This window comes from Grammomys surdaster, unplaced genomic scaffold (assembly GCF_004785775.1).
Source record: "Grammomys surdaster isolate TR1022 unplaced genomic scaffold, NIH_TR_1.0 126036, whole genome shotgun sequence".
In the NCBI taxonomy this organism is placed as follows: Eukaryota; Metazoa; Chordata; class Mammalia; order Rodentia; family Muridae; genus Grammomys; species Grammomys surdaster.
In genome coordinates, this window is record NW_021620849.1 from 1,957,629 (window position 1) to 1,977,846 (window position 20,218).

Here is a 20,218-nt window from a genome sequence, read left to right on the forward strand (position 1 = left end):
TCTCTCTCTCTCTCTCTCTCTCTCTCTCTCTCTCTCTCTCTCTCTCTGTGTGTGTGTGTGTGTGTGTGTGTGTGTGTGTGGTGGGTCGATTTTTGTTTGTTTTGTCAATTTGACATAAGCTAGTGTCATCTGGGAAGAGGGACCTCCAACTGAGAAAATACCTCCATCTAACTGATCTGTAGGCAACTTTGTGGGGTTTTTTCCTTGATGTGGGATGGCCCAGCTCACTGAGGAGTGGTGCCGATCTTGGGTAGGTGGTTTTGAGTTGTATAAGAAGCAAGCCATGAAGAGCAAGCCAGTAAGCAGCACTCCTCCATGGCTTCTGCTTCAGTTCCTGCCTCCAGGCCCCTGCCAGGACTTCCTTCGATAATGGATTGTCAGGTGGAAATGTAAGCAAAACAAACCTTTTCCTCTCCCTATGTTGCTTTTCACCACGGTGTTCCATCACAGCAACAGAAACCTTAACTAAGCAATTATTCCCACAGCAATCAATCGAACAGAGGGAGGTAGGGATCCTTGTACCCAGGCTGTTTGACAGTCAACAAATTGCCAGGACCCCTCCCACTGTCCTTCCCGTGGTTAGCTCTCCTGGTGGGCTCCTGGCTTTAAGTGCCTGTCTGTGGGAAGCCCCTCAACAACAAGGCTAGTTGTGGCACTTTCTGCTGGGCTGCTTAGCCCTGGAGATCAGTCTTTAACACAGGGCATGCTTCGTGCTCTATGCTTGGACCCCTCTGAATTGTAAACTGCTGTCTCGGTGCAGCCTGTTCCCTTCTGAAGCATAGCTCAGCCGAGAAGCAGACTCTGAAATCTAAGTATGTGTGATACGCTGGCCAGGCTCGAGGGCAGAAAGCATCCAGACATATGCCCTACCCTTATCAACAGGGCTCCCAAGTGCTACGAAGAAGACAGATAAAAGCCATGTAAGAGCCATGCAAGGCAACTTGAGAGTTAGGGCCAAGGAGAGACAACATGGAGGAAAGCCAGCAAGGCCTCTCTGAAGTGACATTCAAATTAAAATGTGGATCATGAAACGAATAAAGATGTCTACTCCAGGCTGAGAAGACGGTAAGGGTAAGTCCTTGACAGGATCAAGCTCCATGCAACTGGGGACAGAAAGGACAGGAAGGAGTGACGGAGCAGAGCCTGAGCTTTGGGAGGAAGGAAAGGCTGGGGACAGAAGCTGCAGAGCCTTCGGCCAAGTGAGATTTTACTCTAAGTGAAATGAAAACTACTGGTAGTCTTTAACCAAGGGTGTGGTCTTCTCTGCCTGGTGAAAAGCCTGTTCTGGCTTCTGGTGGAGACTGGCCTGACTTAGAGGAGAACAGAGTCAAGCATGGAGACTTGAAGAGAGTCCATTCTGCCTAGATGCTGGGCAGATATGTTGGGTAGGCAATGGTTTCCCTTGGGAGGCATCCTGATTCCTAAGCTGTAGATGAAGAAGCCGTGATGCAGGAAGCGTAATGACTTGTTTGGTTATACAGAACCCCAGACCTCTCGTCCTTTGTCCCTCTTTGTCTCCCCCCTCCTTCTGAGCTCTGCTCACCTCTATCAGGTTCAGGAGGATGAACTCATTCACCGAGAAGAGAGTCACTTGCAAGAAGGTCATAATGAGCAGTTGTATTGGGCTGACTTTGCCTAGAACTGCCCCAAAGGCCACACAGGAGGATGCCACGCAGAAGTCAGCCTGGATGATGCTGTAGGTAGACAGACCAGGAAAAAGCTGCAGCTATAGCCAGGAATGACACATCAAGCCTTTGGTCCTCTGTGGACCGTGGCTGATGGCTTAACCTTTCTGAGCCTCAGTTTCACTGTCTGTGCTAATGAGCGCATCATGGTTAGAGCCATGCGTGCATAGAACCCAGCACGGTGGCGGTGAAAACCATGCCTTCCCTTAACAGTCCTGTGCCTGGTGGACAGATTATGGTCAGGAAACCAAGTGGTCTAAGCCAGCATTGTTGAACAATCCCTGTACTCGGAGTACAACCCTCCCCTCTGTCTTCTGCTTTGCCCTTTCCCAGAGTTGCCTCTGCTTGCCAAAAGCCTTTCTCAGTCCCTCCAATGTGGCTTCTGCTCCGGACCCTGAGTGTTCATTCCAGACTTACCTGTCCCTACTACCATGCATTGCCTTCTGGGGTTTGGCTACTGAGTCCTTCCTGTCACTTTTACCCACAAGGAAGGGTCAGTGTCCACAGAAGACACACAGGGACCTTGTCACTGGAAGTAAAAATCTGTATTGGTACTGGGCCTAAGGAAGGCCCACAGAAAGGCCAAGAGAACAGGAAGCACACAGGCTCCCATTCATTCTGAACAGACCAGGTCCAGCCACCCCAGCAGAGGGGTCACGGAGAGGTGGACATCTGCTGCAGCCACACAAAACTTCCACCTGCAGGACACCCTGCTCTGTCCACCTCCTGCTTTGCCTGGGTTATTGTCCCGCCAGCAGCAAGGCTAGCCAGCCTGCATTCTCAAGCAGACTTCCAATGTGGGTCCTCAGATGGGAGCTGTCTGTAGGGTGTGTGTAAGGAAAGGTTTGCTTCTTCAAAGCTGCCGAGCATAGAGGGATCCTTCTCGTGTTCAGGGGTATGTGTAAAACACAGATGGCAGTGGAACAATTTAACTGAGGGCCAGTGTGTGGAATGAGGACAGGGCCTCTCTGGGGGATAATTATAGAATGTCCCTCTGCTGTTAGCCTTGTTCATCACTGTGTCCACAGGGTCTGGCTGGAAGGGTGATGGGCTACTAAGTGCTAGTCACGTGCCCTCTTGTGCCATCCCCTCGAGTACACAACAGTAGTACTCACATCACCTACATTTTACATCTATGATAGAAAGGCTCAGAGAGGACCGGGGACTTGCCCAGCTCTGTCCCAAAGAGCCATCTGATGGCAGTGCCCTTTAAGAGAGAGAAAGGATGAAAACAGAAAAGCCTGGGCTTCTTCCATTAGTACCTGGGAGGTGGACCTGGAAGCCCCATGTTAGGGGTCTCAGCAAAGCCTGAGAGCCCACAGAGGAAAACTGTTCCAGAGCAGCAGATGAGCAGAGCCTGGGCAGATGTCAGACATAGATACACACCTCTGGACCTACAAGGTTTGGTCAGGGGACATGTCCACCCCAGCCTTGGACTCCAGACATCTGCTCCAGGCCAGTAGCTGGAAGCTAATTCCACAAAGCCAATTTGCTCAAACTCTATTTATCAAGTAACCAGCTTGCTGAATAAGTAGTTCACCTCGCCGGGCGGTGGTGGCACACGCCTTTAATCCCAGCACTTGGGAGGCAGAGGCAGGCGGATTTCTGAGTTCGAGGCCAGCCTGGTCTACAGAGTGAGTTCCAGGACAGCCAGGGCTACACAGAGAAACCCTATCTCGAAAAACCAAAAAAAAAAAAAAGTAGTTCACCTCAAACTTGCCAACTCAGTCTCTAACAACTCTTTTGAAAAACAAATTTTAACGGTATATTTTTCCCTGTGCCATAGCCATTCAACCACAGAGGCTAGTTAGATATATAACGGGTGTGTTTTTACTTTGGTCCTATAGTATTGAGGGTATCTTGTGCACTTTGAACTTCAGGGGGATATGCACGTCACAGGTTGTGTTTGATTGTCTGGCCTGTTTCTTTTGTGTATCATTAACTGGTCTGAGTGACTGATCTTTTACACACGTTTTAACGTTCAAGCATCTGGCTGATAACACTTGGCTGGAGCTCTGCTTGTGACAGCAAATGTGGTGGGTTGAGTGAGAGATGATTCCCCCCAACACATACTCATTCGTTTGAAGACCTGGCCCTCAGTCAGTGATGGTGTTTGGGAAAGTTAGGAGGTGTGGCCTAATGGAGAAGATACTTCACTGATGGAGGAAGATGGGGCGGGCTTTCAGTGTATTTAGTCTTCACTCTACTTCTATGCTTGCAGTTGTGAACTCTGTCTCCTGATCCTGCTGCCAAGCCCATTTGCTGCTATGCCTCTCTGTCATGATGGGTTCCTGGAAATAAAATCCCAAATACACGCTTCCTCCTACAGGTTCCTTTAGGTCATGGTGTTTTATCACAGCAAGTCACTAATACAGCAGAACTTGGCCCTTTGCAAGTACTTTTGTATCGATTTGCTCCCACCTCTGTGGACTTGATGAGCAGACTGAGTAATTTTCAGTGCCGCTGACAGCTTCCTCAAACTAGGAGCTTCCCTCACCTTTAACCAAACTTCCCTCATGTATGCATGAGTGGAAGGCCATCTGAACTCACACAGGGAAGAGCCTGCCTTAGGCTAAAACTTGGCCCCAACCGGGAGATAGCCTCCACTCTTTGGTGCCATGCAGCACCAACAGCTGGGTTCCGGGGACCATAGTGTGATAGGACAGCTCTGCCTGTTGTTTTCTGACAGCTGGTTTGGGGAGATTTATTTCCCAACCTGTTATTGGTGCTGTGGTGGGTTGGGGAGGCTCAGAGGAAGCAGCTCCACGAAAGAGGAGAGGGAGGGACCTAGTGGGAAAGGGCTGGTGACAGTCATCAAACTGAGAAGTCATCACAGATGTTATTTAGAAGGCTGGAAGTGGGAGAAGAGGTTGGTGCCTCACCCTGGGACCTGAGGCCAGTCGAGAAGGCTTCAACTGGGAGCCTTCCAGGTCTTTTCAGTGCTCATTCTGCCCGAAAGAGGTGGAATGCAAGGAGACGAGGTCTCCTGAGTTCCCCATTTCTGTGTCCTCCCAGCAAGGAGCCCTGACTCTTGAGTTCCTGGGGTTGTATTGTCTCAGAGCTGTGAAGAAGGGCTTGGACCTTGCCTTCCTCTTCTGTAGAAAAGATTATCCTCCATCACGGAGACTGACTCTCCCTCAGTACCTCGATAACACTACAACCTCCATCCTGGAGAGTTGTTGATGAGAAAAACAGCACGTGTCCATCACCGGACCAAAGTGTCCTGAAGGACAAGCCACCTTGTTCTAAACCCTCCGAGCCCACCCCTGTCTCCATCAGTCCCCCCTCCCCACCCACTTCCTTTCCTTCCCCTTCCATCCCTCTTCCTCACCGCTACCATGCCTCTAGGCCCTGCCTTCTGAGCCTTGTCCAGTTTTTCTTGCCCACCCAACCATAGACCTGTCTCTATTACCACAGGCCCCGCCCCGTCCAGACCCCTCCCCTGCTCGAGCCACGCCCACCCCTCCAGGGCTCACCACCAGGTTGGCCCCGCCCCCAGCCAAACCCCAGCTCCTGAGCCGCGCCCAGTCCTCCAGCGCTGCCTCCTCCAGGACCCGGCCCCCACCGCCAGACCCCACCCTGAGCCCCGCCCAGTCCACCCCGCCCGCCCCTTGACTGCTCTGGGGGGGACTCACTTCTCAACGCTCAGGATAATTTGGCCATCTTCAAAGAAATGGAACCATCCCTGCATGAGCAGCGCCCACTGGATGCCAAAAGCTGCCAGCAGGAAGTTGAAGCCTACCGCGCTGAACCCGTAGCGCTGCAGGAAGGTCATGAGGAAGCCGAAGCCCACGAAGACCATGGCGTGTACATCCTGGAAGCCTGCCGGGAGAGTGCGGTTGAAGATCTGTCTCTGCTGCAGAGAAGGCCGGCTTTAAGTCTGACAGGCCAGCGCATCCTAAGGCGGCTCCTATATTCCCAGCCACTGTGACAGAACCTGGAGTCCTGACTCCCAGCTTAACCAGGCTACATCTGGGTGGCAGTAACAAAAGACCTCTTCATTGGCAAAACAGCCACTACATTCACCTTAAGGTTCTGTGGAGGGGGGCCTTGAAGTGGGTCTCCAGGTTAGACTACTGGGTTGTAGGGACAAGATGCCTGAGAGTACCCTTGGGAGATGACAGTTTTCTTGTTCCACCCTTCATCCAGATAGCACTGCTGCTCCACATGGAGGGGCAATGCAGTCTTGCCCTCTCCACAGTAACCTTTTCCTCAAGAAGAATCAGTGCTTATCTGGATATGCAGGACCTTGACAAGCCAAGGATGGTAGCACACCTAGCTCCTCATGGCCACCCCCGACCACCACCACCAAATCCTCTTCTTCCAGCTATGCAATGGGAAAAACTGGACGGACAGCTGTTACCAAACAGACTTGGGACTCCACACCTTGTCTACAGCCACCTCACAGAGGTCACAGAGGTTAAATACAGATGTGTATGCCCACAACAGGCAGTTCTATTGGGAAGCTGTCTTCATTCATTATTATGAAAGCAGTGATTCTATCTCCAGGTCTGAGCAGACTTCTCACTCACAGGGACCCTGGCAAGTCACCGCCCACTGTGAGCCTGGGGGCGGGGTCTAATAAAATTAAAGGGATGGGGTAGAAGACTTGAGATGGTCCAGGAGGAGCTAAACTGCTCTGCCAGCACTAACATTGCTTGCTCTTAGAGCCCAAGAAAAACAAGAGGATATCCTGGCACACACCTTTAATCCCATCAGTCAGGAGGCAGAGGCAGGTGGATCTCTGTAGGTTTGAGGCCAGCTTGGTCTACAGAGTGAATTTAGGACAGCCAGGGCTACACAGTGAGGCCCTGTCTTAAAACACACACACACGCACACGCACACGCACACGCACACACACACAAGGGCTGGAGAGATGGCTCAGAAGAGCACTGACTGTTCTTCCAAAGGTCCTAAGTTCAATTCCCAGCAACCACATGGTGGCTCACAACCATCTGTAATGGGATCTGATGCCCTCTTCTGGTGTGTGTCTGAAGATAGCTACAGTGTACTCATACATAAAAGAAATAAAATAAATCTAAAAAAAACAAAACAAAAACAAATGAACAAAAACAACAACAACAACAACAACAAAACCCAGAGAAGTGAAAACCTAAGAGAAAGATAAGACACAAAGGACCTGCGGACGGCATGAGACACAAAGAGCCAGACGGCAGGGCTCCCGCTGGCCTCATCTGGGCAATTTAAGCACCAAAATAATGGTTTCTCATAATAAGTTACAATCATTTAGACACAGGAATTCATGGGTCCACGTTGGCAGTAGATATGTAAGAGTGGACAGGGTTCAAAGGGGACCCTTGTGTGCAGTAGTGTGCTGTGCTTGACCACAGCGTGCTGTGGGCCCTGCTTACGATCTGTTAGGACCAGAAAAGACAGGGCTCTCACAGCACCGGCTCAATGAACGATGCTAAATGCGGAGGGAAATTCCAACAAGGGCAGGCTTTTTGCACTGTCTTAAAGATCCTGCCAATAAATGACTCATTGGTCTCGAGGGAGGAACAAACAATTGTAATTGCACAGAGGAAAAATTAGGTTACATATTGACTGGGGGAATAAAAATTAACATGTCCGACCTAGCAGAAGGGCAGTGTGCGCCTCCAGATGGGACAGCCTATAAAGGACGTGTCACCTAATATCCCCCATAGGGTGCTCTCCCTGAGACTGCAGGGCCAAATTTAATAAGGAAAGAACAATTGGACACAAAACGAGGAGCCTGTTGTTAAAGGGGTTGAAGCTGAGGCAGGGCACAATGGCACTTGCCTGTTAGCCCAGCACTTGAGAGGCTGGGGCAGGATTGCAGATCTGAGGCCAGCTTGTGCTGCCTAGTGAGAGCTTGTCTCAAAAGCAAAACAGAACAAGAATGGTTAAGCTGGACTCTAGAAAATTGTGCAAGAAAAGCTTTGTTTTTGTTTTTTTTTAATGTTCCAGATCAAAAGATATACCAATTACATAAACCTGTGTCTGCACTGGATTTGGAAGAGAGAGTACGGGGCAGAGCTAAAAAGGTTATTGGGTCAGCTGAGAGAACTGGGTGGATTAAGGTACCCCACCCATGTGGACGTGTGAAGTGAATACTGCTGTTATGGAAGTAAGTCCTCCCCTTCTCAGGAAAGATGCTGGAGCGTTCAAGGGATGTAACTGACCCTCCAAGTGATTCACGGGGTAAAGTGTGTGTGTGTGTGTGTGTGTGTGTGTGTGTGTATGTGTGTGTGTGTGTGTGGTGTGTGTGGTGTGTGTGTGTGTGTGTGTGTGTAGCTGGAGACAGAAAGAACAATGCCTGCACCCAAGTTAAAGTATACACAGCCTACCGTCTCACTGTGTTCTCTCTGTTTAGCAGCTTTTGTAAATTTGAAATTATTACCAAAGAAAAAGTTAAAAAAAAAAAAAAGAGAGAAAGAGCAGGCAGCTCTGGGGGCCCACAAAGAAACTGTGTCCATTTCCACCCTCCCTTCTGTGTGCCCGCAGCACTCACCTTCCCTCCCTTTCATTCTCAGTCCCCTTTCGGGGGGCACTGCTATGGTGGTGCTCCCTTTATCGAAGGCCATTGCAGAGGGGCAGCCCAACGCCCCCCTCGAGGAGAAGCCTGCTGGTCACCTACTTTTTGTTGTTGTTGTTGTTTTTAAGGTTTATTTATTTATTATATATGAATACACTGTAGCTGTCTTCAGACACACCAGAAGAGGGCATCAGATCTCATTACAGATGGTTGTGAGCCACCATGTGGTTGCTGGGATTTGAACTCAGGACCTCTGGAAGTGCAGTCAGTGCTCTTAACCACTGAGCCATCTCTCCAGCCCTGTTGTTGTTGTTGTTTTGACAAGGTCTCAGTGTGCAGCTCTGGCTGTCATGGAACCATCACAGAGATCCACCTGCTTCTGCCTCCCGGGTGCTGGGCTTAAAGGTTTATACCAGTAGACCCAGCAGTGACCACTCACCTACTTTAAGGCAGGGTGTCTCCTTGTGGTACCCTCATGTCCTTCCTAGTTCATTACAACTCAAAGTTGTATGTCTACTTGCTTGTCTAACCTACTAGACTATACAGCTCTATGAACACGGACCTGTGTTGGCCACCAGGGTATTCTTAGCATCTAGGAGAGTGCCGAGGTGGTCCCTCCGTGATATTTGCAAGAGTACAGCATAGCAGGGCTGTGGTGGCACATGCAATCCCAGCATGTGCATGAAACAGAGGTAGGCAGATCTCTGAGTTTGAGGCTAGCCTGGTCTACAGAGTGAGTTCCAGGACAGGAGGGCTACACATAAAATCCCTGTCTTGAAGTTCTCCTCCCCATTTCCTCCCCATCAAAGAAATCTTTGAGGGGCAGTGGTGGTACATGCCTTTAATCTCAGCACTTGGGAGGCAGAGGCAGGCAGATGTCTTGAGATTGGTGCTAGCCTGGTCTACAGAGTTCCAGAATAGCCAGGACTATACAGAGAAACCCTGTCTTAATACTCTCCCCTCCCCATCCCCAAAAGAGTGTATTGGCTGCTCTTCCAGGGGCCAACACCCTCTGGCCTCTGCAGACATCATGCATGCAAGTGATGCGTATGCATAAATGAGTCACCAACCCCTGCCCCACTCCCCACACATGCAAATTACATTGCGTGTGTATCCAAAAAAAAAAAAAAGAGTATATCCTCACTACTTTTGTTTTGCAGTTAGTTGGACACAGTCAAGGGGCATCAGTGTGATTTTACAGTGTAGCAGACCCTGTTTTTCTAACACCCACCCACAGGGCTGAAAGGCCCTGGAACCCTTGTGGTCTGGCAAGGGACTGGTGAACAATATTTTTTTTTTTTCTGCACCAACCTTTACCTTGACCTCTCTTACCTGTCCTAATCTCTCTCTCCCCAGTCCACCCTGCCCCAGGCTTCCCTGAGGCCCAAGCCATGGCCACAGGCATCTGGGCCAGCAGGAGCTGAACAGAAATAACAGGCCTCCCAGCTCATCAAAGGGCAGGCACACAAATGGATATAGGAAAGCTGACACTTCTCCCCCCCCCCCCCCGCAACCCCCCCACCCCCGTGTACCTCAGGATGGTGGTCTGCAGAGCAAACACATCCCAACTGGGGTTTCTAACTGTATGGCTATTCCATGTATTACCATGTGCCATGCCTAATCAAGTTGCCAGCTGTCGTGGAGAAAACGGAGTGAATGTATGTGAAGAGATCTGACGAGTGACAGACTAGAAGAGTTCTGTGAAGGAGAAGCAGCATGTTCAGATGACAGACAGTCTCCCAAGCAGGGCAGAGAGCTCAGTGGCATGAGGACAGGGCCAGTGACGAACCTGGAGCAGAGGGACTGAAGAGGCAAGCCGAGGACAGTTACGTACTGGGTGCCAGCTCTGACTGTGGTGAGCCTAAGACAACCGAGGAGGAGGCAGGGCCTGAAGCCTGACAGGACTTCTGCCAACTGCCCTGCAGCACACAGGCCAGAGTGTGGGAAAGAAGAGAGACTGAGTACAAGTGTGCCTTGGAGCGAGGCGAAGAAAGGGAACACTGGGGAAGGCCTCCAGGGGAAAATGTCCTGTCAGAACCGGGGCCTTTCAAGAAGGGGGTCCAGATCTCAATGCCACAGAGGAGCCAAGCAAACAAGGAGGAGGAGAAAGGCACCATGATGTACTACACACACTGAAGCTGCCTTTGGTCTTCCTGTGTCCCGGGCATGAGAAATCCTGGCTTTTCCTGTCCTTCTGCCCCATCTGTCCCCTCTCACCCTACTTACTCCCTTGGGTGACCTGACCTTCTCTTTTTCTCTCTAGAGATGTAGCTCTCCCTGGGCACATGCCCTTCCTCTTTCTCTTCTAAATTGGTCCTGAGTTAGCACTGAAACCATCCACCCGTCAAATCCTTTTTCCTAAAGTTCAGTGCCAACTGAAGAGGCTCAGGCAGTAATTATGTGGAAATTCGGTCTGTATGACTTCACCAAAGGCATGTCCTCTCTGCTCTACGGGCAGCTAGCCCAGGAGGTTCTGTGGGGCGCTTTTAATGAGGGAACCCATCAAAGACCTGGCACAGGCTGTTGCCCATAAATGAGAAGGTGTTTCTCTTTTTCTATGTCAAGAGTGACCAGGAGCAGGTGACTCGCTACAGGTTAGTGTTAGTTGGCCCTCTGCCCTTCTTCCCAGCTTGGGGCGACTCTTTCCCAAGGTCTAATGAGGCCGACCTGCACACTAACGGCCAATCATGTTAACTTCCACCAGAGGGCGCCACTACATAGCTGTTCCCATTCTCCCACTGCCAGTAACTTCTGCTCCTCTGTAACTCCTCAGATGAGAACCCCAGTACCACCCACCCCCATCCAATCGTTCTTTCTGTGTAGTGCCCCCTCCCCAGCCACAAGGTATTCAACCAAAGTTCATAGTAAAGTTTCCCATTTGGGTGATTCGATGAAGCCCACCTCTCCTGTAGCAGCACACTAAGGGTGGTGTCCTGTAGGGACTGGACCTCTCCTTCCATTTCCTAGAGGGCAGCCAAGCATCTGTTGTTTTGTGGGATGATGATGACGACAAAGACAATAACAATGAGGGTGGTGATTGTGTGTAAGTGCCGAGGTCCGACGACAACATTTGGAAGTTGGCTTTCTCCTTCCATCATGGGTTACAGGGATCAAACTCAAGTTCTTGGCCCTGTGCCCCAACTGAACCATTTCACCTACCCCTTGCTTGCTTGCTTGCTTGCTTGCTCAGACATCGGTTGGCAGCTGCCTACTTCTCCCTAGACCAGCACTGCACAGTGTCCTGATGGGGGCAGCAGTGCCCACAGCCCACCCCAGAAAGCAGGCAGGCTGTGCAGTAGAAGGGTTCGGCGTCATCCCTGCTAACTGTGCTAGGGACAGTGACCTGTGCCACAGCACTGAGCTCCCTAATCCATGTTTTCTTCCACTGTAAAATGAAGAGAATACATCTCCTGCCTGACAGCAGCACAGCGGCTAAGAACACAAAGGAGCGTAAAGCCTATGACAGTTCGAACCAGTCCCAGGGAAATGCTTCTCAGCCACTTCGCTAGCCACATGCTGGGCCTCTGTTTAAACATCACTGTGTTGACTCCCTTCTGGAGCCTCTTGACAGTATTTACTCGGAAGCCACACCCTAAAAACCTTAAATCCTCTTAGACACTCTATACAGCATAGTCCCACTCTACAGAGGGGCAGACTGAGACTGGATTAGGGCATCGACGGGTAGATCGGACCCAGATATTCATTGTAAGGTTCACTACCAGGCTATGCTCGCCACTTGTTCTGGTTAAACCTGTCTCGATGGGATGGAATTGAGTCTGAGGTACAAGCCCCTAGAGGACCAGGCAACCCTACAGGCTCTGGCCTCAGGAAACAGACCCTTAGTTTTTTGAAATCTGAGCATTCTCTGCCCCAGACCCTCTTCTAAAACATGTCTGTACCCTCTCTTAGTGTCCCCAGGTAGCTTCTAGGTTGAGGACTTGGTGGCCCTCCTTGGGCCAGCTTCTGCAGCCACACTTTCTGTCCATGGTCACTGAGACTGCTACACCAGCTGGAAGGAGGCTTTGCATCCAGCAGCTGACCTGGGAACCACAGTTCTCCAAGGCCATCAGGGTACGTTCTGAGCTAGCTCTGTGTCTGTTGTCTATGAGGGGCTCTGGCCAGGGATGCTGATTTCAGGCCCTCTCGAGTCCTTGTGCTGGCCTGCTCTGGAAACCAGAGATGCCCAGCAGGCTCCACGAATCCCTTGGGTAGGAATGAGGCCCCACAGTTCACCCTGCATAGGTGCTGATGGCTGCAAGCCAAGAACTAGATGTACCACAGAGGCCTGTCCTGTCCCACACCCTTGGGAATGACCCGATCATGCAGAAGCCAGGGCCTGGAGACCCACATACCTAGGAGACGCTTCGTGCTCCTTAACCCCTAACTACAGTCACCATGATCAAGGGAGCTCAAAGAGTGGTGCTGGGGAGAGGTGAAGGATGGGATGTGGGGTGAGGGAGTCACCCAGGAGGATGGGCTCAGACCTCAGGATGGCTCCTGGTTTCTTATTGGATGACCTGTGTGAGACAGGTCTGGTATATGGGTTTAGTTTTCTCATCTGTGAAATGGGCATGGGGAGCAGTAATGTCTCCCCTTAGGGATGGTAGTGATGATCAAGGAGAGATCTCATGCTTGGTTAGAGGCACTTTTGGCACCGCAGTACTTCCTGTCCTTGCCAAGGATCACCAAGGCCAAGGTTACCTCCCGCTTCCTGCTTCCATGCAAGTGCACCCCCATATCTCTCAGAGTTAGTGACAAGGGCACCTGGGGGGCATCCGTGGTGGTTAGGGCTCTCTTTTCCAGCAGCATGCTCATCCTTCTCTCTTAGAACCCTTCTCTTAGGCCATTCTGAGCCTCTTACCCACTTCCCAGGCTTCCTGTTCAGAGATCCCTTGGCTGCCCTGCTCCCTCCCCAGCAAACAGCACTTCCTGTTGTCGGAGACTGACCACCTGCTCAGAGCACCAGCATTAGCAGCACTGGCCTTGGGTGGTATGAGATGCAGAGCTCTGTTCCCAATAAATCTAGGAGTCCTTGAGGACCAGAGACCCAGGGTGTACAACTTGTTAGTGCTCATAAACCCTAATTCACTGGGTCAGTCGGGTTTATATCTTGGTCCTGACTCATTGCTGCCAGCATCCCTTGGTCATATTGATAAATGCCAATGAATTGACTCAAAAGAAGACAGGTGGCTGAGGGTGGAGAGACAGGATAGGAGTTGAGGAGACTGAAGACTACATCCTTTCTTAAGGGGCACGGGGTTTTATAGCTTTCCATTGTAGGTTCTTGACTATCTACCAGGACAAGATAAAAGAGCTACAAACACCCACAGAAGCCTTGCCCTTCCCTGCGGGGCTGGCTCTGGTGCCCATATGTGAGCAAAACAGCTGGAGATGTCGAGGATGATGCCTAACCTTGCCTGCTCCCCCATTTGTCTGCCAATTCCTCACCCAGAAGAGGAAAGTTTGGCAACATGAAGAGTGTATTTGCACTGTGGATGTCAAGACCTCTTCTGAAACATACAGCCCTGAATCAGGTCCCCTTTATTTCTAGAAATAGAGAACAGCCTCCTGCTGAGCATGCGAGCCACAGAGAGAACAAAGGTTGATATAGGTAGCTGTCGGAGAGAAACCTTCAGGGTTCTCTCAAAAACCAATAGCCCATGACCACATGAGCACCAACTGTTAGTGGAATTGTCATTGGCTGCTGGTGGACAGAGAGGAAACTCAGAAAGCACAAGGACATTGGCTGAGTCCTGGGCTGGGAGTCCAAGGTTAGGCTGCCCAGAGTGACCTTGGGCTACTTGTAAGCTCTCAGAGATGCCTAGAGTCTTAAGGTGCCTGTGCTTGGTGCTCTTGTGATTGATTGTTTTGTTATAACGTGAGGATTATTCCCAGTACCATATTTCGTACCCCTTCTGTAGGGTGGGTCCCGCCATAACCCCGTAAAGAAGGAAGCTAGGGTTCATTTTGGTTGACATCAGCCTGAGACCACCCGCCCTGAAGCAGCAGAGCCACAACAGAGAAGACATTTGTCATTTCAGGGCCATAGTCTTCTTCGTCATCTTCTTTTTTAAAAACGTGTTTGAGTGTTTTGCCTAAATGCATGACAGTGCACCACATGTGTGCCTGGCGCCCAGGGAGGACAGAAGAGGTCACCAGATTCCCTGGAACTTGAGTTATAGATGGTTGTGAGCAACCACGTAAGTGCTAGGAATCAAACCCTGGTCTTCTGCAAAAGTAGCCAATGCTCTTAACTGTTGAGCCATCTCTCCAGCTCCTGCAGGCATATTCTTAGTCATAACATCACGGATGCAGAAAATCCCAGGAGAAGGGAAGGTGTCCACTGGCTTTTTTTCTCCAAATCCTGGGTCCTCTGTGGCCCAACACCACCTCTGGTCCCACACAGAAGTCTCGGTATCAGAAGTGGAGGGCTATCATGCCATCCTGTGATCCCTGACATCTATCTATATTTGAGGTATGTGGGAGCAGGATCACCTGCTACTTGGGTGGTAAGGGTTAATTCTGGCTTTCGAGGACACCAAGTAGACCAGGGACACAGGAGGCATCCGATGATTGAGAGAGATGAAGGTTAAATAAAGAGAAAAAACTACTCAAACTAACCAAATAACAATAACAAAGACAACCACTTGTTTCAGGTGAGTGCCTCTACCAGACTTTTAAAGTGTGAGCACATCTGACCATTTCTCCAGTCACTGGCTGAGGCAGGTGAGTGCCCTGGTGCAGACTCTACCCTGGGACCAGCTGAGAACTGTGGGGCATCATCGTCCCCCTCCATCTCCAGCAAGTTAGAGCTAGAGGCGGACCTAATGCGGACGGAGCCCAGTCAGGCGGCCGCCCAACTAGCTAGGGACCATCCGGAGACTCTTCAGGCGAGCCTGCGAGCCATAGGACTTACTCGGATAGCGATAGTAAAACTCGTTCTCCACATCGCTGGAGATGTTCTTGCGCTTCTTCTCCAACCACCAGTGAGCATCGGCCTGGATGTCGTAGCGCACGAACACGCCGAAGAGAACCACCATGATCACCTGCAGGATCAGGCAGGTGATGGGCAGCCGCCACCGGAGATTTGTGTTCCAGGCCATGCTCTGCACTGCCGGTAGCTCTGTACCCTGGGCTCCGAGGCCAGGGCGCCGCTTATAGGACCCGGACACTGGGCGGGGCGGACGCGGAACAGCTCTGACCCTGGTGCCGCCCACGCGCCCAGGGCGCTACCCAACCGGCAAGAGTCCCGCGGGGCCGCCCCGAGCCCAGCGCCCTGGAAGGGAAGCTCCAGATGATGAGAGCAGGGCAGAAGGAAGAGGGTAGAACGCGCAACTTCTGCGCGTCCCGTCGATACCTGGCCTTTTCCACCCAGTTTTGGCGAATTGGGGGAGAGGATGCTCATCGATCATCCAAGTTAGAACGAAGAATTCCCAGACTGGAATCACTACCCCCATCGCCACCACTCCCATCCTTAAGACACTCACCCTCTGTAATCTAGGCTGGTTTCGAACACTTGGCAATCCTCCCACCTCGGTCTCCCAAAAGGTGAGATTACCAACTTGAACTACTATCACTTAACATCCTTTCCTTTTTCGGTTCACGAACTTTAAAGGAGAGATGCATGAATGGAAAGTAAAGGAAATATGAGAGACTGCCCCCAAACCAGAGAAGCTTGGGGGCCGGTACAGAAAAGCAGGAGTAAGAAAATGAAAACCACCAGTTCTCTGCCATCTATACGTATTTAGTGAGCCTGTCAGAGACGGCACAGGTTCAGGAAAGACTGTTTCATTCAGTGACATTATCCTCATATAGCTTGTGTTACTCAACATGAATAGACATCTCCCAACTCTTTACGTCTTTATTGTATGTATGTATGTATGTATGTATGTATGTGTGTGTGTATTTAGCAAGCCAGTGGTCCCCAAGCTGGCATAGTGGAGTCTCCAGAGTTACCAACACACTGACCAGTGCTCAGCCATATGTGTTATCTATTGGCAAGCAGGGTTGTAAATCTAGTGCCAATGAAAGTACATGGGGAGGAATTCACGGACACATGGAAAGACCTATGTATCTCTACGCTTGTGCCACTCACTGATCCAGCCACACTGTCCAATTAGGAACTGGCTAGATCAGGAATCATCTATCTTGCTTTTAAAAAGGATGATGGGCCTGGCAAGATGATTCAGCCATCAAGTCCGGAGGCTTGAGTTAGATCCCACAAACCCACGTGATGGGAAGAGAGAACCAACTCTCACAGGTTGTTCCCTAGAGGCATGTGTGCACATGAGTGCAGGTACCCTTGGAGGCCAAAGGCATTTGGTCCTGGAACAGGAGTTACATGCAGCTGTGAGACACCAGATGTGTGTGCCGGGAACATAATCTGGGTCCTCTGTAAAAGCAGTGTATGGTTATTTAAGATTTATTTATTTTATACATGTGAGTATAATGTTGCTGTCTTCAGACTCACCAGAAGAGGACATTGAATCCCATTACAGATAGTTGTGGTTGCTGGGAATTGAACTCAGGACCTCTGAAAGAACAGTCAGTGCTCTTAACCACTGAGCTATCTCTCCAACCCACAGTATATGTTTCTAACCACTTAAGGTCCTAATCCTTAGCAGAGAATTGTCATGTTTGGAAACCACCAGACACCAAAGAAGCCTTTCCAGCAAGAGGGAACATTTAGTAAGAGCCTGCCATGGGACCTTCTCCTATGTACCTTTAAATTTGCAGTGATTCACAAGGTAGATATTGTAACCACATGTTGGAAGTGAAACTGAGTTCTCTTGTAGGCTAAGGACTTCACCAGAGAGAGATTCATACCCCGGCCATCAGCTTTTAAAAGCTGAGACCCTATCGTGCTGTCGGTTCTCCATGGTCAGAGGTAGGAAGAGGCTTGATGTCAGGCAAGCACAGTCTTACTGGGGATGACATCTAGGCCCATAACAAGAGAGAGAAGTGGGGTGCACAGACAGTTGCAGCATGCAGCTGGATTCCCAGGCCTCTTGGTTCCATGTAGGAACAGACACTGACTAAGAAGAGCCAGCAGGTGGCACTGTTCTGAGAACGGGCCTGGCAAAGATATATGCGAGGCCTGCTCAGGAGGACGACCACCTTAAGGTTAGACAAGGAAGAAGAGATGGCACACTCATGCCAAGCGCTGCCCTTGTTCACTGGTTGACCCATACCTCTAACAGAGTCCCCTGGTATCCCTATAGGGCTGGAACCTGGACTCTACTTTAGGGACTGCTTACTGGACCCAGAATGGTGTGGCACAGGTCCAGGATGCTAACTGAAGAGCCCCAGAGAACCTCTGTGGGCCAGCCAGGCTCCTGGAGCCCTTTGACATTGACCTTGATGGAGGGCCTGGATCTGACAGGCTAGGCAAGATTCTACTCAGAGCACCAGGAACTCAAGGCTGAAGGAATATACTGAAATCAGATGACTTCCCCCCACTCCCGACTTGGTCACATTTCTGGGCCATTCAACTCATAGGTCACCATGAATTAATAATAATAATAAAACAGTGTCACCTTGCAGATGGTGAGCATGGTTCTGCTGCATTAACTTTCTGGATACAGAATGCATTCATTTATTTAGGATGTCAATATATAACAGTGCTCAAGCGTTTGTGGTGATTTTTTCAGTCCTGAACATAATAGGCAAGCACTCCATCGCTGAGTTACCCTCCCTGCCTCCGTTTCTTATTCCCAGAACTATGAGTCTGGACACAGTGGCACACACCTTTAATCTCAGGGCTCAAGAGACAGAGGAATCAGATCTCTGTGGTATGGAGGCCAGCGAATTCCAGGCCGACCCGTGCTTCACAGGAAAACTGTATTTAAAACACAAACTTCGCCGGGCGGTGGTGGCGCACGCCTTTAATCCCAGCACTTGGGAGGCAGAGGCAGGCGGATTTCTGAGTTCAAGGCCAGCCTGGACTACAGAGTGAGTTCCAGGACAGCCAGGGCTACACAGAGAAACCCTGTCTCAAAAAACTAAAAACAAAACAAAACAAAACTCACAAACTTCTTCCCTTTCTTCTTTGGCAGTACTGGGGATTGAATCTAGGGCTTCATGCACACAAGGCGCGTGCTCTACCACTGAGCTACAACCCTCACTTCTTACGCACCTGAGTGCCCCAAGCAAGGTATTACTGCCTCCCTGCACCCCACACAAATCCTACTCATCTGTAAAATGGGAACAGTAATGACCTGGTTTTGAAGACCCAAGGCCCATCAGTGTGGAGTGGTAGAAAGATGGTTGAACTTGCATTTGGATCTAGTGTCTGCTTGCCCTAGCTGAGTGACCTGGAGAGAATTCTTACTCCCTCTGGGCTTGAGGACTCAATTGTAAAAAGAACATTAGGAATGGCATCTCCAAAGACATTTGTTGGAACAAAGGGCCCTGGCTCGAGTGAATCCTCTCAGTTCGCAGTGCCCGTCTCTGTTTTCACTATTCACACAAAGTCTTCTCTTTGGTTGGCCATTACTCCATACTTGTCTGCAGACTTGCCCCGACCTAAGTCACCCTCAACCATGGGATGACATCACTTGACTCCATGGGCTACACCCTACATAGTGTTGACAGCCTCCTGCTTCGGATTCCTTCATCTCTCCTCCAGCATCTCTCTATTACCACCTGAATGCTCACCAAAACTCATGTTGACATTTAGTCCCTCCTGTGAAACATTGATGCCTGTGACCTCAGAGGAGTGACTTGGTCAGGACACCAAATTAGTGGATTAAGGAGTGGAAGGTCCGGGAAAGGAGGCTCAGATGGTGAAGTGTTTTCTGTGCAAGCATGAAAACCTGAGTTTTGCTGGGCGGTGGTGGTGCACGCCTTTAATCCCAGCACTTGGGAGGCAGAGGCAGGCGGATTTCTGAGTTGGAGCCCAGCCTGGTCTACAGAGTGAGTTCCAGGACAGCCAGGACTACACAGAGAAATTCTGTCTCCAAAAAACAAAACAAAACAAAACAAAAAACCTGAGTTCTGATCCCCAGCGCACACGTAAAAAGCCAGGTGGGATGGTGTGCACCTACAATCTCAGTGTGGGGTGTGTGTGTGTGTGTGTGTGTGTGTGTGTGTGTGTGAAGACAAGAGCCTGTCTGGGGCTTGCTAGCCAGGCTGGTCTTGCCAAAATCAGTGAGCTTCAGATTCAGCGAGCAACTGTCTCAAAAAATAAGATGGAGAATAATTGAAGGTCAGTTAGTATCTACCTCTTGCCTACACAGGCACATTCACATGTATGAACACATACATGAGCATGCATACATGCATATATCACAAGAGAGAAGGAGGAAGGAGGGAGGGAGAGAAGGAGAGAGAACCTAACTCTAGGTAGTTGTTTATAAATTATTTCTCTGAGTAAATGAGCGTATGATCTCAGGGTGTTTGCCTGAGCACCCACTGCATACACAGATCAGTTCTAGGCCTAAGCATTTATAACAAAGATGACACCTCCTACCACCACTCCAAAGAGGAAGCATAGGTTTGTCCTTCAGTTCCAGAGAGCTTTGGTGAGCCCTTAGGTGCTCAGGGAGAGCTTCAGGGCCAGGCGAACTTAATGTGGTATTTTCAAGCTAGGCAACTGACTTGCCTCATCTGCTCACCCTTGGCAGAGGATCCCCGACCTCTTTTTCCAGCTTAGAACTCCTCTCCAGCCTAGGACTTCCACTGACCACCTGGGCTTGTCCTTAGATACCAGGATTCAAGAATCTATTGCTCAGGTCTGTCAAGGAGGTAGGGCTTTCCTTGAGGAAGTTCCTCTGAAGGTGGGCATTCCTTGTTGAGCTGTGGGAATAGGATGGTTCTTTCCACAGCCAGGGAGGGGCAGGGTGGAGATCCACACGGGCAGACCACAGGAAAGCTGTAGTTAGGGAGCAAAGGCTGTTCCATTGTCTTCTTCTGAAGGTGTGGCTGTGCTGGGGGAGTGGTACAGGCAGGACTGTGGCCTTGCCCTCTTGGCGGGTCATTATTGCCACTCTGATTTCCTTTATTTGCTTGCTTTTGT

The 20,218-nt window shown here is 50.3% G+C and overlaps 1 protein-coding gene across 1 annotated transcript in view; it reads right to left on the reverse strand.

Moving 5' to 3' along the window:
• The window catches only part of Rhcg (Rh family C glycoprotein), a 24,089-nt gene extending 8,661 nt beyond the window's left edge, over positions 1-15,428 (reverse strand). Inside the window, exons 1-3 of the mRNA XM_028754871.1 lie at positions 15,119-15,428; positions 5,321-5,507; positions 1,544-1,694 (exon numbers count right to left, since the gene is read on the reverse strand). Of these exons, the coding sequence (XP_028610704.1) occupies positions 1,544-1,694; positions 5,321-5,507; positions 15,119-15,305 (525 nt within the window). The 5' untranslated portion in view covers positions 15,306-15,428. The remainder of the gene's footprint in view (positions 1-1,543; positions 1,695-5,320; positions 5,508-15,118) is intronic.
• Between the last annotated feature and the right edge of the window lie 4,790 nt (positions 15,429-20,218).